The sequence below is a fragment of the Microcaecilia unicolor genome, chromosome 10 (genome assembly GCF_901765095.1).
Source record: "Microcaecilia unicolor chromosome 10, aMicUni1.1, whole genome shotgun sequence".
NCBI classification, from domain to species: domain Eukaryota; kingdom Metazoa; phylum Chordata; class Amphibia; order Gymnophiona; family Siphonopidae; genus Microcaecilia; species Microcaecilia unicolor.
In genome coordinates, this window is record NC_044040.1 from 207,827,902 (window position 1) to 207,846,176 (window position 18,275).

An 18,275-nucleotide genomic window follows, 5' to 3' on the forward strand; every position below is an offset into this window, starting at 1 on the left:
TCATCTACTGATAGCAGGACTAGTCTAGCAAGGTTCAAGGAAAAGAGATTAACAAGTATTAACAAAATTCACCTTAATGTAACATTTGCTAGTAACATGAACTTATTTTAAGTGTAGTTTTCTTGCAAGTAGGTTAATTCTGCGTATAACTAGTATTTCACTAACCACCACCTTTCCTCTCCTTTTTTTTTTTTTTTTTCTTCCCTTGTAATTTTTCAAGTAATGGTTTCTCCTGCCCTTTTTCCTTTCTTACTGCCTGCTTTACGCTTTGCTAACGTGCATGTCCCCAGTGGTTGCTGTAAGTAGTGATGAGGCAAGACGGGAGTCTCTGTTCTGTCCCGATGAGCTAGATTCACTCTTCTCCTACTTTGATACCTCTTCAAAACTGCGTAGTAGTAAGTACGACTCTTAGTGTGCTCTGCATCTGTACTAGTGGCTTCATTGACTGATGTAGGCCATCCGTTTAGACATTAGCCATGGTCTCCCTGCTACAGCATTCCTTTCTTTTCTCAAAAAGAAGCTTTCATTATGATTTGAGTTGTTTTGTTTCTTTTTGATAAGCCATTTTTCCCCTAAAAATGAACTTGTAACATCCAGCTCTGAACTGCCGGACATTTCTGTTGGGTAACACATTTTTCGACCATTTCCTGTTGGGCTTTAGATGGATGTGCTCAGGCTTGCTGTGTTCTCATGCATTTTTTGACTTACAAATAGCATATGAATTACCTGGGCTTACAACAACTCTCTTTTGCTTGTTTACACAGTAAAAAGTAATGACAGTGGAATCCAGTATAGTTTTGATGGAAGTCAAGAAGTCTTAGCTTCTACGATGTCTGCAAATAGTTTGTATGAACCAGGTCAGTTCTGCATAATCTGTCTTTGAATTTTGTTATGCACATCTTGAGATCTAGAAAATCAGTATTTCTAGTTACCCATAGCTGCTTTGAAGGTTAATATGTTTATAATGAAAAAATAATTTTCTGCAGTCTGTGGGTTTTTTTTCACACTTTGATAACCTTTGCCTCCTGTGAGTTTATTTACACTGCTGACTGCTGATATGGACACAGTAGAGAGCAGCCCGGCTTTTTGCTCTCCTGATCCATTCCTGCTCTATTGTTCACAATTGTTAGGTTTTATAGAGCTGATCTCTGGCACTTGGGAAATGTTCATCCTCAGAGGCCAGTAAATAGTGATAAGCCGAGAAAAACAGGACCAAAACCTCTACGTGCGTACAACATAAGTACATAAGTACATAAGTACATAAGTAGTGCCATACTGGGAAAGACCAAAGGTCCATCTAGCCCAGCATCCTGTCACCGACAGTGGCCAATCCAGGTCAAGGGCACCTGGCACGCTCCCCAAACGTAAAAACATTCCAGACAAGTTATACCTAAAAATGAGGAATTTTTCCAGTCCATTTAATAGCGGTCTATGGACTTGTCCTTTAGGAATCTATCTAACCCCTTTTTAAACTCCGTCAAGCTAACCGCCCGTACCACGTTCTCCGGCAATGAATTCCAGAGTCTAATTACACGTTGGGTGAAGAAAAATTTTCTCCGATTCGTTTTAAATTTACCACACTGTAGCTTCAACTCATGCCCTCTAGTCCTAGTATTTTTGGATAGCGTGAACAGTCGCTTCACATCCACCCGATCCATTCCACTCATTATTTTATACACTTCTATCATATCTCCCCTCAGCCGTCTCTTCTCCAAGCTGAAAAGCCCTAGCCTTCTCAGCCTCTCTTCATAGGAAAGTCGTCCCATCCCCACTATCATTTTCGTCGCCCTTCGCTGTACCTTTTCCAATTCTACTATATCTTTTTTGAGATACGGAGACCAGTACTGAACACAATACTCCAGCTGCGGTCGCACCATGGAGCGATACAACGGCATTATAACATCCGCACACCTGGACTCCATACCCTTCCTAATAACACCCAACATTCTATTCGCTTTCCTAGCCGCAGCAGCACACTGAGCAGAAGGTTTCAGCGTATCATCGACGACGACACCCAGATCCCTTTCTTGATCCGTAACTCCTAACGCGGAACCTTGCAAGACGTAGCTATAATTCGGGTTCCTCTTACCCACATGCATCACTTTGCACTTGTCAACATTGAACTTCATCTGCCACTTGCACGCCCATTCTCCCAGTCTCGCAAGGTCCTCCTGTAATCGTTCACATTCCTCCTGCGACTTGACGACCCTGAATAATTTTGTGTCATCGGCGAATTTAATTACCTCACTAGTTATTCCCATCTCTAGGTCATTTATAAATACATTAAAAAGCAACGGACCCAGCACAGACCCCTGCGGGACCCCACTAACTACCCTCCTCCACTGAGAATACTGGCCACGCAATCCTACTCTCTGCTTCCTATCTTTCAACCAGTTCTTAATCCATAATAATACCCTACCTCCGATTCCATGACTCTGCAATTTCTTCAGGAGTCTTTCGTGCGGCACTTTGTCAAACGCCTTCTGAAAATCCAGATATACAATATCAACCGGCTCCCCATTGTCCACATGTTTGCTTACCCCCTCAAAAAAATGCATTAGAGTTCAGGAGAGAGTAGAGAATGATGACCTCATCCCTACGTCTGATCGTCATTTGTTTCACCCTCTGTTCTCTCTTGGCCCCAGTAAATAGTGATATTCAGGTGTTGGCTCCAGATAGGTGGTTCCATATCATTATGAATGGAATACTCCTTTTTCCTATGCACCTGTCCTCAAGAAATGCATACAACTAGGTAGACATTTAATCCAGAGAAACGAGAAATAAGGAGAAGTCTTGTGTCAGGGTATGTACAGGAGAAGCATACACTTTATGCAAGTTTTCTTCCATTTTTGTGTTATGCTTAAGAAATGATGAATGCTTTTGAGAACATGCTGAAATTGTCCATAGTGTGTATTTTTAGTTTCCTATCAAATATTGTGCCTTAGTAACCTTGATAGAAGACAGAAAATCATTTTTATAGGTTTTTCATTTTATGTTAAAATTTGTTAGCAGATAAAAATAAGGTTGAATTATTTCCCAGGCATACTGATGGATAATATATATATATATGAAAGTAAATGGTGTTCTGATCCTCACCCACGCTCTGTGACAAGGAATGATCTTTTACACAGTCTAGAAGTGTAGACTCTTGAGTGCAGTGAATTTTGAGGAGAGTGGGTTTAGCAGAAGGATGCAGACTGCAAGGTCTGACAATACCGAGTCGCCCTCACCAATTCAATGTCACACAACCAATCTTGAGTTTTCAGCTGTAAGCTATCAGTTTCAGTGGCAGTTTCAGCTGAAACTGAAAAAAGCACTTGGTTTTGGGCACTTGGTTTACAAAGGAACGTAGGTGTCTGTTACCTTTGTAAATTATGGTTGAGCACATATGATACATTTTTACATTTGCCATGTGGTCGCAACATCCTGCCCTTCTGTATTATGACCCTTTTAGTCCTGTTTTTGTTATATGTGTTCTTGTTATTGCTTGGATATCCTCCTTTATAGATAGTATATCAAACAAATTGAACCTTGAACCTTATGACATTTATCTCTGGAATTGTGGATGGCATTTTTAGAAATGTTTACATAGGTGGCCTGTTATGAAATTTCTCTCTATGTATGCTTTAAAGCTACCTGGGTTATGCATTGAGTATTTGTGGAATAATTTTATGATATTCTGTTTTACATTTGATCTTGACCCCCGCCCCCCTCCCATTGCACATGTGCATGTTCAGTGTATCAAGTGTTTTGCCTGCCAGAAACCCCTGCTGAATTCAGTGGCAGAGTGATGCTGGCACTTTGTGGCCAGTGTTGGTACTGCAGCTATTTTGTCAAACATACGAGTGATGGTGCATAAGGGAAGGGAAAGGGAACTGGGACTTGATATACCACCTTTCTGAGGTTTTTGCAACTACATTCAAAGCGGTTTACATATATTCAGGTACTTATTTTTGTACCAGGGGCAATGGAGGCTTGAGGGCCTCTTTTACAAAACCGTGCTAGCGATTCCCACATGGCAAATGAGAGGAAGCCCATAGGAATTGAATGGGCGCCAGGAATCAGTAGCACAGCTTTGTAAAAGAGGCCCCTGAATTCATTATTGATATGGGAAAACTCCACATAGCTCATTTGCAATGAGCTACAACTCATTGAAATTGCATAAAAATGTAGGCGTTAACTAGAAGGGCAGACAGATAAGCAAGGAGTCATAGTGTAATTACTATGGAACTGTAGTTCTCTTTGTTTCATTTTAAAGCTATTAAATGAACCTTTCTATTTGCACGTGTTTCAGAATTCTTGAATAATGAAACCTAGCATCACATAATATTTTCCAATACACTTGTAATTTCAATGTATTTTTTTTGGGGGGGTGGGGGAACTTGATTTAGGTCATCTTGCTCCAAAAGGGGAAAAACGAGATTCTTCAGTATTTCACGATGCAAAAAGGGTTCCTCCAGGTCTGCAGCTTTACCACGCAGCTTATGAGAAGAACCTTCCTGATATGGCAGAAGCTCTGGCTCACGGAGCAGACGTGAACTGGGTTAACTGTGAAGACAACAAAGCAACACCACTTATTCAGGCTGTCCTTGGGGTATGCAAGATTTCCTTATTTAAAGACAGGGATGTATTGCTGAAATTATGTATATACTAGTAAAAAAGGCCCGTTTCTGACACAAATGAAACGGGCGCTAGCAAGGTTTTCCTCGGAGTGTGTATGTTTGGGAGAGTGTATGTGAGAGTGACTGTGTGAGAGACAGAGTGAAAGTGTAAGTGTGTGTGTGTGAGAGAGAGAGTGAGTCTGGGTGTGAGTGTGTTTGTGAGAGTGTGTGCAAGTGTGTATGTGAGACACAGTGTGAGAGAGTGTGTGTGTGTGTGTGTGCGAGAGAGAGAGAGAGTGTGTGTGAGACACAGATTCTCTGTGAGAGTGAGTGTATGAGACTAAGCGAGTGTGTGAGTGACTGTGTGGCACATAGAGAGTGAATGTGATACATTGTGAGACAGAGTGTGTCAGAGTGAGAGTCAGAAAGACATTGTATATGAGAGAGAGAGTGTGAGCCTTGCCCTCCCAATCCATGCCCATCTGTCCCCTGCCCCCTCCATTCATCCTTTTCCAGCAATTCCCCTCTCTCCCTGAGCCCTGCCCTCCCAATCCATGCCCATCCATGCTCCTCTGTCACCTGCCCCCTCCATTCATCCCTATCCAGCAATTCCCCTCTCTCCCTGAGCCCTGCCCTGCAATCCATATCCATCCATGCCCATCTGTCCCCTCCATTCATCCCTATCCAGCAATTCCCCTCTCTCCCTGAGCCCTGCCCTCCCAATCCATGCCCATCCATGCTCCTCTGTCCCCTGCCCCCTCCATTCATCCCTTTCCAGCAATCCCCCTCTCTCCCTGAGCCCTGCCCTCCCAATCCATGCCCATCCATGCTCCTCTGTCACCTGCCCCCTCCATTCATCCCTATCCAGCAATTCCCCTCTCTCCCTGAGCCCTGTCCTGCAATCCATATCCATCCATGCCCATCTGTCCCCTCCATTCATCCCTATCCAGCAATTCCCCTCTCTCCCTGAGCCCTGCCCTACAATCCATATCCATCCATGCCCATCTGTCCCCTCCATTCATCCCTATCCAGCAATTCCCCTCTCTCCCTGAGGCCTGTCCTGCAATCCATATCCATCCATGCCCATCTGTCCCCTCCATTCATCCCTATCCAGCAATTCCCCTCTCTCCCTGAGGCCTGTCCTGCAATCCATATCCATCCATGCCCATCTGTCCCCTCCATTCATCCCTATCCAGCAATTCCCCTCTCTCCCTGAGCCCTGCCCTCCCAATCCATGCCCATCCATGCTCCTCTGTCACCTGCCCCCTCCATTCATCTCTATACAGCAATTCCCCTCTCTCTCTGAGCCCTGCCCTGCAATCCATATCCATCCATGCCCATCTGTCCCCTCCATTCATCCCTATCCAGCAATTCCCCTCTCTCCCTGAGGCCTGTCCTGCAATCCATATCCATCCATGCCCATCTGTCCCCTCCATTCATCCCTATCCAGCAATTCCCCTCTCTCCCTGAGGCCTGTCCTGCAATCCATATCCATCCATGCCCATCTGTCCCCTCCATTCATCCCTATCCAGCAATTCCCCTCTCTCCCTGAGCCCTGCCCTCCCAATCCATGCCCATCCATGCTCCTCTGTCACCTGCCCCCTCCATTCATCCCTTTCCAGCAATTCCCCTCTCTCCCTGAGCCCTGCCCTCCCAATCCATGCCCATCCATGCTTCTCTGTCCCCTGCCCCCTCCATTCATCCTTTTCCAGCAATTCCCCTCTCTCCCTTCCATGATCCCCCCTCGCATCCATGCTCTTCTGTCTCCCATGTCCCAGCCTGTCCCGCCCTCTTCTCCCCCCCCCCCCCCTTCGCATCCTTGCTGTCGTTTCTCCTCTGCCCTCCCGCTCCCATTGTTCAACTGCCCACCCTCTTCTCTCCCCCCAACATCCTTTTTTTTTTTTTTTAAATTTACCTCCGTGGCGGCGGTTCCGGCAGCGCAGCGTTAGGGAAGGAGGCGGCGCTCCCGACGTCTAGCCTTCCCTTCGCTGTGTTCCGCCTTCTTCTGACGTCATCCTTGACGTCAGAAGAAGGCGGAACACAGCGAAGGGAAGGCTAGAGACGTCGGGAGCGCCGCCTCCTTCCCTGACGCTGCGCTTCGTTTGTTTTTTTTTTCCGCCCTCGACGTCATGACGTTTGCCCTCGACGTCATGACGTTTGACGCGAGGGCGGGGCAGAGACGGCTGGCAGCCTGGCTGGCTTCACACCACGAATCCACGAACCCTTCAAGTAATGTTTGAGTGACTTCAGAACGTTGTCTTCAGAACGTTCACGGTGCGTTTTATTATATTAGATGTACATGCACACACGCGTACACATTTATATACTTTCTACTAAAAAAAACTATGGACCGTACTGGACTTCTATCACCACCCCCTCTTTATTTTTTTGTTGATCTATGCTTATGTTTCTTCCATGTTGATTACTATATTGTTTATTTGTATTTTATCGAACCGGAGCCTGCCTCTCCGGTATTGTGTAAGCCACATTGAGCCGGCAACTAAGTGGGAAAATGAGGGATATAAATGTGTTAAATAAATATACACGCACATACAGTGGTGTGCTGATAAATGTTTAACAACGGGCTCTCAAAAAAAAAAAATAAAACCCAACCATAGATATGTACGTAACTGTATTATACATTCTGTTGGTATAAATGATATGTGCAGGCAGCAACCAATTTACAAATAATATTAAAACATATAATCTTTACTGTAAATTCAAAATGTTTTTGATTTTCGCCGTACTTCTAGTGTCTGTAGCCAGCCTATGTTTCCCCTGTTTACTAAGCTGTGCAGCAATGCCGTCATAGCCCATTCAAAGTATGTTTACTGTTCATCCATATCTGCTAATTCTTTTCACAATTTATTGATGTTAAATCTGACATACGATTTACTGTCGGACTATTTCTCGCCCTACGTACCAATATACCCACAACTGGGAAACTGAAACAAGCTGGACTGTTACAGATTCCTGCACTGGCATTACATGCCAGCAGAATCCTTAACCTTGGTCTCACATTGCAGAACATGGACAGACCCTCAACTGATAACAAAATAGAGGGCCACAAAAAACTGAAGTCTCCCCCCCCCCCCCCCCCCCCAAGAAAGCCAGATTCTATATGCAGTAAAAATACTGGTAAAAGTAACAGAAATACATTGTCTTCCATACTCCGCGCTAAATACAAAATTAGAAAATTATATGTATTTCCAAAAAAGCAAACAACCATGAGCAGCTTATCCCCCTTTCCTTTCCCTCCCATTCATGAGCTACACGTCCCCCCTTCCTCTTCATTCCCTTCTGTGTGCTGCATTTCTCCCTTTTCCCTTCTTTCCATGTATAACGTCTCCCTCTCCTTGCCCTTCTCTCCCTCTCATCCACGTATAGCTTGTCCCCCTTCTTCTCTCATCTACAAACAGTTGTCCCCTCCTCTCCCTCTCATCCGCATGCAGCTTGACCCCTCCTCTCCCTCTCATCCGCATGCAGCTTGACCCCTCCTCTCCTTCTCATCCGCATGCAGCTTGACCCCTCCTCTCCTTCTCATCCTCATGCAGCTTGACCCCTCTTCTCCCTCTCATCCGCATGCAGCTTGACCCCTCTTCTCCCTCTCATCCGCATGCAGCTTGACCCCTCCTCTCCCACTCATCCGCATGCAGCTTGACCCCTCTTCTCCCTCTCATCCGCATGCAGCTTGACCCCTCCTCTCCTCATCCGCATGCAGCTTGACCCCTCCTCTCCCACTCATCCGCATGCAGCTTGACCCCTCTTCTCCCTCTCATCCGCATGCAGCTTGACCCCTCCTCTCCTTCTCATCCTCATGCAGCTTGACCCCTCTTCTCCCTCTCATCCGCATGCAGCTTGACCCCTCTTCTCCCTCTCATCCGCATGCAGCTTGATCCCTCCTCTCCCACTCATCCGCATGCAGCTTGATCCCTCCTCTCCCACTCATCCGCATGCAGCTTGACCCCTCCTCTCCCTCTCATCCGCATGCAGCTTGACCCCTCCTCTCCTTCTCATCCGCATGCAGCTTGACCCCTCCTCTCCTCATCCGCATGCAGCTTGACCCCTCCTCTCCCTCTCATCCGCATGCAGCTTGACCCCTCTCCTCCCTCTCATCCGCATGCAGCTTGTTCCTTTCTCTCTCGCGCATCCACATGCAACGTGTCCCTTTCTCTCTCGTCCACACATCTTGCCTACCTCCCTCTCTTGTCCACCTACAGTTGACCCTGTCTCTTCTTTTCATCCATGTGCAGCTTGTTCCCCTTCTTTCCCTCGCACAGCAGGCAGCCATGTTTATCAAAACCCCAAACCCCTCCCATTCCCCGGGCCTTCCTTACAGCCCTGGTGATCCAGTGGTCAGCTGGGGCAGGAGCGATTCTCCCATGCAGTCTGTACGGAAAATGGCTGCCGTGAGTTCCCGTGGTAATCTCGCGAGTCTGCTGCTGAAACTTATGACAGTCATTTTCGGTATGGAGTGGAGATTGCATGGGCAGGACCGTGTGTAGGAGGATCGCTCCTGCCACAGCTGATCTGGCGCTACTATGTGTGTGTGTATGTGTATATGTGTGTGTGTGTATATATATATATATATATATATATATATATATATATATATATATATATATATATATATATATATATATATAAAATAAACACACTATTTGTAATATGATACTGTAAGACCAAATTAGAACTTGGGTCTCCCGTTTAACTTGTCAGATCACTGGTAATTTATATTTAAAACAAAACAAAACCCCACCAGGTTCATAGAAATAGCACCTGGTCGTAAAGGGAATACATTTTCCTTTTACTTCTGATTTATCTTGCCGTAGTGTTCTTTTTATCCCTGATCCTGAGAAAAATATTTTATGTATGGAAAGCAGCCTATATGTAGGAGCTGGTTAATTGTTGATCAATTTCAATTCAGGATTATTATAGAGTAGGGTTTGCAGACAAGGCATTCTGTGAATGCATGAAACTGAACACATATGTACTGACTTGCTTGTGTGGTGATTTGATTTTTTTTTTTTCCCCCAGCAGGGCTCATTGGTTGCTTGTGAGTTTCTGCTGCAGAATGGTGCTAATGTAAACCATAGAGATGTCCAGGGAAGAGGCCCATTGCATCATGCGACGGTGTTAGGGCACACTGGGTAAATTAACAAATGTTCTAGTGTAACATATACTAGGTTAAGCTTTTCTTTGTATTGATAAACATCTACTTAGCTAAGGAGAAAGAAGTAAGTAAATCAAGTAATGCAGTATTCATAAGCCTGGCTGCAGTTTACACAAATGTCTCGCTTTCTGCTGCTCAAGATTGGGATGGATTCATTAGTAAGGCACCTCCTTGCTTTTCATCCTCTGACGGCTTTCTGACTTCTCTGTCTTTAAACAGGCAGGTGTGCTTATTCTTAAAGAGAGGAGCAGATCAACATGCAACAGATGACAAAGGGAAGGACCCGCTGAGCATAGCTGTGGAGGCTGCAAATGCTGATATAGTAACACTGTAAGTCGTTTCTTTTGGGCAGTCTAGGATTGCTTCCTGCATTCTCTATTGTGAATCAATGTGCTGCACTAGCAATTTTGACTTAGAAATAGACATTCTTTATTACTGTTATGCAGTGGCATAGCAAGGGGGGGGGGGGGCGGGAGGGGCGGTCCGCCCCGGGTGTAGGGTTGGGGGGGGGGTGCTCCCCCCCAGCTCCCCCCCCCCCCCGACCCAGTGTCTTCCCTCCTCAGCTCCCTCCAACCAGCTGAGCACCCTACCTTTAAAGAAATTTCGGAAGCCGTGGAGAGGCGAGGCACAGCACCTGCAAGTAAAAGAAGCGTGCATCGTGATCGGGCCTTCCCTCAAGCTGTCCGTCCCGCCCTCCGCTGACGCAACTTCCTATTTCCACAAGGGCGGGGGACAGACAGTGTGAGGGAAGGCCCGATGATGACGATCCTCGCTTCTTTTACTTGCAGGCGCGAGGCGCTGCGCCTCTCCACGGCTTCCGAAATTTCTTTAAAGGTAGGGTGCTCAGCTGGTTGGAGGGAGCTGAGGGGCGAGGGTAAGCACTGGGTCGGGGGAGGGGGGGTGTTGATGCGCTGAGGGGGGGGGGGTGCAATGGCGAACCGCCCCGGGTGGCAGCCCTCCTTGCTACGTCACTGCTGTTATGTCACATGTAAGTATGACAAATAAAAAGCAGGTTGCAAGGATGAGGTATACCATAATTAACTAAACACACATATATAATTTGCTGTGTGTAAAATCTTGCTATCAAATTATTTCAGGTACAGTTCAAAAAATGTTTATCAAATGTTAATGAACAAACAAACCTTTTCCAAAGATAGGGAAGCTATAGAAGTAGAAGACCTGACATGAAGCTGCAAGGAAGAGTAATCTTGAAAGCACTGTTGCTTTCAATAGAGGGTGACGGATGCCTGGAATACCTTCCCAACGGAGGTGACAGGGATTAAAACAGTGACAGACTTCAAAAAGGTGTGGGATAAACACACAGGGTCACTATATAGCAGGAAGTAGAATCAAAGTACAGAGCATATTTACATTCAAAACAAATCCTAAACGAAGGAGGGGATAACCTGCATAGAGTGGTAGTTACAACCCTAATAACCTTAGTAGGTAGATTTACTGCTAGTCTTTTTACTGTTACTAAGGTAAAAAGCTTTTAGATGTGTCCACAAAGACTCCCAATATCTCCAAGTAACAGTTCTAAAGATGTACTAGCCCCTGCTCACCATTATTGACTTCTTCAAAGAGGAAGTCAGTAGAATGCATAGTGTCTACGAAGTCTCTTATAAATATGCTCACAATCCTCAGACAAATTAACAAATAAATCACTACAGAACAATGCACAGAATCATTTTGGATAGAAGTAGTTGGACACAGCTCATGGCCATTTTAGTCATTGCACTGCTAATGGCTTCTTTCAAATTAAATCTAACCAACAAACCACATCCATCTCGGAGGTTTCGGTCAAAACATCAATCAGTTTTTCTAAACTGAAGAATTCACCATAAATTTATCAATAAAGATGTGTGTCGTTCTTGATGAACTTGCAGGATATAATCAGCCACTTGCATGTGACCCGCTGCTCCTTCCACTTTGTAGTTTCTCATCCACTAGCAAGTCAGGAATGGATTTGCTGTCTCGTTCACAGTTATGGGAAAAATTGAAGCATAAAAGGGGGGGGGGGGACCCACCTGGCTTCTAGGCTGTCCCTCTGAATAGTCATCAGTGCTGCCATTCCAAAGGGGGGTGGGTGGCATTCTGCTGTTTTACAGGCCCATTTTCTTTTCAGCATTTTACCTGCTGCGGTAAAAAGAGCCCTAGTACATGGGAAAAACAGCCTCCGCTGCTACTTCAGGGCCCTTTTTCCTGCAGCTTAGTAAAGAGACCCCTTAAGGCTTTTTCTTTTTATTTATAAGATTTATCAATTTCTTACAAGCATATTACTTGTTACAGAAAAAACAGCATAATACAAACGTTAAAGAAATAGGTAATAAGAAAAATTATAAATGCTTCCTTAGACCTCAAATTGAGGGGGGTGTTACAGTTTAGTGGAGTTTTATACAGGCATATTAACATAAATATATAGAAAATGCGGTTTATGTGTGTAATTCGTCACATGTCATTTAACTAATTCTAGATTAAGCTGTTTCATGTCCAGAAAGGATTTTAGCTGTTCTGAGTCATAAAATACATACTTTATCCCACTAAACCTGACCAGGCATTTGCAAGGATAAACTAACAAAAAAGAACCACCCAATTTAAGAACATCCTGTTTCAATGCCAAAAATAATTTTCTACGTTCCTGCGTCACTTTAGTAACATCTGGAAATATCCATACTTTTGTTCCATAAAAAGGAACCTTTGAGAATTTAAAGTATAGTTTCAATATTGCATTGAGATCTTGTTCAAATACCAACGAAACCAAAAGAGTGGCTCTTTGCGGAACTATTTTGATGGATTGTTCTAGAATTTCAGACAGATTGTTAAAGTCTATAACATCCAAACCTTCTTTCTTTTCTTTTTTTCCACTTAATCTTGTTGGAAGATAGTAAATCTTATTTATAGGAGGAATAAGTTCTTGAGGCATTTTCAAATTTTCTTGCAGGTATTTTTTAAATAACTCAATAGGTGTTTTATCAGGAATTTTAGGAAAATTCAATACTCGAAGGTTCAATCTTTTATTAAAGTTCTCAATCTGTTCAATTTTTCTATGCCCCTTAAGGCTTTTTCTACCAAGCTGCAGCAAAAGGGGGCCTGCGCTGGCTTCGGTTCGTGTTTTTGACGTGCGCCGAAGCCCCCTTTTACCACAGCTGGGTGTTACTTAGATGTTTGACCTGTACCTGAAATCATTTGTTAGCAAGATTTTGCACATAACAAATTTATATGTGTAATTAGTTATTTATTGTATATTTTATTGTTAAAGTGTGTTTTGTTGTTCTACCAGCTAGTTCTTAGCCACTTTCTGCCATATGGAAATAGGAGATTTATGCAGGTTTTATTTTATTTTATTTGTTACATTTGTACCCCGCGCTTTCCCACTCATGGCAGGCTCAATGCAGCTTACATGGGGCAATGGAGGGTTAAGTGACTTGCCCAGAGTCACAAGGAGCTGCCTGTGCCTGAAGTGGGAATCAAACTCAGTTCCTCAGGACCAAAGTCCACCACCCTAACCACTAGGCCACTCCTCCACTGTTGCTACTAATTGAGATTCTACATGGAATGTTGCTATTCCACTAGCAACATTCCATGTAGAAGTCGGCCCTTGCAGATCACCAATGTGGCTGCGCAGGCTTCTGCTTCTGTGAGTCTGACGTCCTGCACGTACGTGCAGGACGTCAGACTCACAGAAACAGAAGCCTGCGCAGCCTTCTACATGGAATGTTGCTAGTGGAATAGCAATGTTCCATGTAGAATCTCCAATAGTAGCAACATTCCATGTAGAATCTCCAATAGTATCTATTTATTTTTGTTACATTTGTACCCTGCGCTTTCCCACTCATGGCAGGCTCAATGTGGCTTACATGGGGCAATGGAGGGTTAAGTGATTTGCCCAGAGTCACAAGGAGCTGCCTGTGCCTGAGGTGGGAATCCAACTCAGTTCCTCAGGACCAAAGTCCACCACCCTAACCACTAGGCCACTCCTCCACTGTTGCTACTATTTGAGATTCTACATGGAATGTTGCTATTCCACTAGCAACATTCCATGTAGAAGTCGGCCCTTGCAGATCACCAATGTGGCCGCGCAGGCTTCTGCTTCTGTGAGTCTGACGTCCTGCACGTACGTACGTGCAGGACGTCAGACTCACAGAAACAGAAGCCTGCGCAGCCTTCTACATGGAATGTTGCTAGTGGAATAGCAATATTCCATGTAGAATCTCCAATAGTATCTATTTTATTTTTGTTACATTTGTACCCTGCGCTTTCCCACTTATGGCAGGCTCAATGCGGCTTACATGGGGCAATGGAGGGTTAAGTGACTTGCCCAGAGTCACAAGGAGCTGCCTGTGCCGGGAATCAAACTCAGTTCCTGAGTTCCCCAGGACCAAACTCCACCACCCTAACCACTAGGCCACTCCTCCACTCTTCTCATGCATAATTACAATCCAGTTTACACATTCTGAATAAGAACATTTACCCACTTGGTATTCTAACTCATTCATGTCTATATTGAGAGATGCTTATCTGTATGTAATGTGATTTGTTTCTGTTAATAGCTTTCTATTTGTTGATGGCAAATCAGTATTTAGTTGTAATCATTCATGCTGTTTTCTGCTTTTGTTCATAGATTGCGCTTGGCCAGGATGAATGAGGAAATGAGGGAATCTGAAGGACCATATGGACAGCCAGGTCAATATTCAGCTGATAGTCATACTGAGATGCAATATAGAAAATGCATGCAGGAATTTATTAGTTTACAATTAAATGATTCATAATTCTTCAGGATAAATCTGAAAACAGTATGGGAATCCTTCAATGAATGCTTGTAATACACAACATGGACAAGTGAAATATTTTTGGTTAGTTATCTGGTGCATTAAAGCAGACTTGCTTCTGCGCTGCTTAGCGTTAAACATGCCCGGATGAAATTCCGACAAGTGTTGACTATGCCACTGAAATAGCAGTACCACTTTCATCTCCACAGACTTTTTCAGGGATGAAGAGGATTTAGAAATCAGTATAATAAAAAAAAAAGATGAATTTTATGATACCAAAGTTTTAAAAGGGCATTTCAAAGTATTAATTCTGGATCTGAGAAAATACAGCTGTATATCTTGTAGCCTTCTCATGGTTTGTCATAGTCAAACTCAGCACTTAGGTGTTTAGGAAAACTGATGGGGTCTGGTCAGTCGATTTTAGGGGACGGAGGCATGAGGAATCTAAAAGGTACAGTGGCACTGAACATAGATGTCCTTGAAACCAAAATTATTACCTTTTTTAAAAAAAACATAGCAAAGTTGTTGTTTTTTTTTAATCTGCAGTTTCTTAAGCTGTTTAATGAAAATTCGTAAACAGAAGTGTTGTGCTGTTAGACTTCCAGAAACAAATTCAGGACATCCCTACTTACGTTTGCCCAACATCAGTTTTCACTTACTGATTGACCTCTCATTGTCCAGAAACTTATGATCCAAAAAAAAAAAAAAGAGGGATTTTTATAACATCAATCTAATCAGCAGAGAAATCACTTGGGGGTCCTTGTACCAAGCTGTGGTAAAATGGGGCCCACGGTGGCATCAGCGCGTGGGTTTGCCGCGCACCCAGGCCCCTTTTTTACCACAGCGGGTAAAAGGTTTCTTTTCCTTCAAAGCAGGAATAAGTGGCCATGTGCTAAGTCACATTGGTGCACATCCATTTACGCCAAAAATGGCACGCGGCAGAAGCTGGAACTACCACCGGCCCCTTGATCAAGCCTAGCGGTAGGGCCAATTTGCTGCTGGAATTCGTTGCCGGAGAACGTGGTGAGGGCGGTTAGCTTAGCAGAGTTTAAAAAGTGGTTAGATGGTTTCCTAAAGGACAAGTCCATAAACCACTACTAAATGGACTTGGGAAAAATCCACAATTCCAGGAATAACATGTATAGAATGTACATTTGGGAAGCTCGCCAGGTGCCCTTGGCCTGGATTGGCCGCTGTCGTGGACAGGAAGCTGGGCTCGATGGACCCTTGGTCTTTTCCCAGTGTGGCATTACTTATGTATTGCCGTGGTAGCCCTACTGCGGCTTGATAAAAGGTCCTTATGGCTTATCACAATCAAACAATTTATTGACTAGTTTATATCTAAGGACCACTCAGGGATAAATTGCGACACATCTCAGTGTTGATGTTTTGTATGCAGATTAATACAAAGCAGTGTGGCAGTATTAATAAAATTCATCAGGAAGAGAAGAGCAATTAATTTTTAAAAACTAGAATGCAGTTTTCATGCAGATATTTTCAGTGTTTGTGGAACCAGTAAGGTTTAATACAACATTTTAGGTTAAAAGTTGATTTGTTGCAACAGTATAGTGTAATTTGGCAATTGCAGGCTTGATGTATATAGTACAGTGCGTAGTCAGAGCATCAAGTGGACCGATTACCTGCCTCTTCCAAGGAGTGGTTCTTTTAAGGCTTGAATTGTTTTTTTCAGAAGCAGCAAAATTAAACTGGATCAGCTCAGGGTTAAGCTAATTAAAAAATATAAACGTCTTGAGTGAATACTTTGTGCAGAGGAGCATGAGATGTTCAATGATGGAAATGATGCAGTATTTATCCACCCAAATTGGCATAATAACTCTGTTTACAAAATATTACATTATTTAAAGATATCAAAAAAATGAGTGTTTAGTCCTGAGACAGGTGGCTTTTAGTTGAATGTTTTTTTTTTTGATTTTATAGAAGTCTTTATTGAACATTGCAAAAGCAATACAATAATCACTCAATGCACGACTCAATACAATTGTACAGAATCCAACAAGCTTTACATGAGTGTGTAACAGTAATACCTTCCAATCAATGACAATGTTAAAATAAACAGCAATTCTACTCCAAGTTTTTTTAATTTTTTAAACTTATAACTTCCCTTATCCTACTGCCCCTCCCCCCTCCCCCCTCACCTTCCCGAATGCTCTGTCATCATACTGATTAGTCTGAACAATTTTTTAGAAAGGGTTCCCACACCCTTTCCCATGCAGGCAGTGTTTTAGCTCTCTGGGCAGTCAATCTCTCCATTTCACATATGTAGCGCACCTTAGTGTTCCACCTCACCATTGAGGGTACTAAAGGTGACTTCCAGTGTTGTGCTAAATTCAAACGGGCTGCATGCAGAGATCCTCTCAACAGAAGCCACTGATCTGAGGTGAAACCTATTGGTCGCTGCCCAAATAAAAAGGTTAGAGGATGCCACCTCACAGATTTACCTACCCACTTCTGAGTACGTGCTTGTATCCCCTTCCAGTAAGCCTTTGCTTTGGGACAAGACCACCAAATGTGCCCCATTGTCCCCTCTCCCCCACAGTTTCTCCAACATTCCTTAGGCACTTTAGCATACATGTGGTGCAATCGAACCGGGGTCAGATACCATCTATACATTACTTTAATAGCGTTCTCTTGCATATTCACTGCTCGAGCTGATTTCAAAATCTTTTTCTCCAGTGTGACCCAGTCCGCCTCCGGTAATGTGAAATGTAGTTCTTGCTCCCACCTCCTCCTATGTTGTACATATGGTCTGGCAGTAGCCATCAACTGTGCGTATAAGAAGGATATCAGCCCTCGTTCGATCTTAGAGTCTACACATATTTCCTCCAGTGGGTGCGTATCCCGCTTCAGACTACTTTTGTATGCCTGTGCTGTCAAAAAGTGTTGTACTTGTGTGTAAGCATAGTGATCCGTTTCCCTGAGCCCAAAATCGTCCACCAGCTGTACAAAAGGCACTATTTTCTCCTCTTGATGCATCTGTCCCAGCAAATCCAGTCCCTGATCTGCCCATCTCCTGAAGGTGTTGTTTCCTATGCCTGGCTCAAACATTGGGTTTTCTGCTATGGGAGCTAAGCCCGATACCGGTGGTTGACGTTCTATGAACATAAGATCCCAGTAATAGAACGTGGCCTGTACTGTGGGCGGGAACATGTCAACTCTTCCCCTATATTTCTGAGGTAGCCACATTAAATGAGCTAATTTCCGTGATCCCACTAAATCCTGTTCAATGTCAATCCACAATTTATAACTATCTTTCCTAAACCAGTCCACCGCCGCTCTGGTCTGTGCTGCACAATAGTACCAGAACAGATTTGGCACACCCAGCCCCCCCAGCCTTCTACTTTTGTAAAGAAGAGCCCGTGATAACCTTGGTCTTTTCTGATTCCAAATAAAGCGGATCAACCTATCTTGGAGACCAGAAAAAAAGGCTCGGGGTATTTGTAATGGAAGAACCTGAAATAGATATAAAAGACGGGGCAAGATGTTCATCTTAATCGCCGCGATCCTCCCGAACCACGACAATCCCATATTAGCCCATCTGTCTAAGTCTGTTTGCACCTCCCTCTTCAGAGCTGGGTAATTAGCTTCAAAAAGGCCTGATAGGTCATTCGTGATCTTGACTCCTAAGTAACATATTGCATTCTTCTCCCATTTAAATGCAAAAGATGTCCTCAATGTCTCCATCAATCCCCGTGGGACCCCCACAGCCAAGCC

At 44.0% G+C, this 18,275-nt stretch overlaps 1 protein-coding gene across 6 annotated transcripts in view; it reads left to right on the forward strand.

Moving 5' to 3' along the window:
- ACAP2 (ArfGAP with coiled-coil, ankyrin repeat and PH domains 2) overlaps window positions 1-18,275 on the forward strand; it is a 160,869-nt gene that overhangs the window by 132,684 nt on the left and 9,910 nt on the right. For 3 of the 6 annotated variants that reach the window (XM_030217153.1, XM_030217156.1, XM_030217157.1), the window contains 5 exons: window positions 765-857; window positions 4,392-4,594; window positions 9,639-9,751; window positions 9,994-10,104; window positions 14,396-14,457. In XM_030217153.1, coding sequence (XP_030073013.1) covers window positions 765-857; window positions 4,392-4,594; window positions 9,639-9,751; window positions 9,994-10,104; window positions 14,396-14,457 — 582 coding nt within the window. Of the gene's footprint in view, window positions 1-764; window positions 858-4,391; window positions 4,595-9,638; window positions 9,752-9,993; window positions 10,105-14,395; window positions 14,458-18,275 lie in introns of those variants that run through there. The other 3 variants (XM_030217155.1, XM_030217158.1, XR_003943647.1) reach the window with 2 other exon arrangements.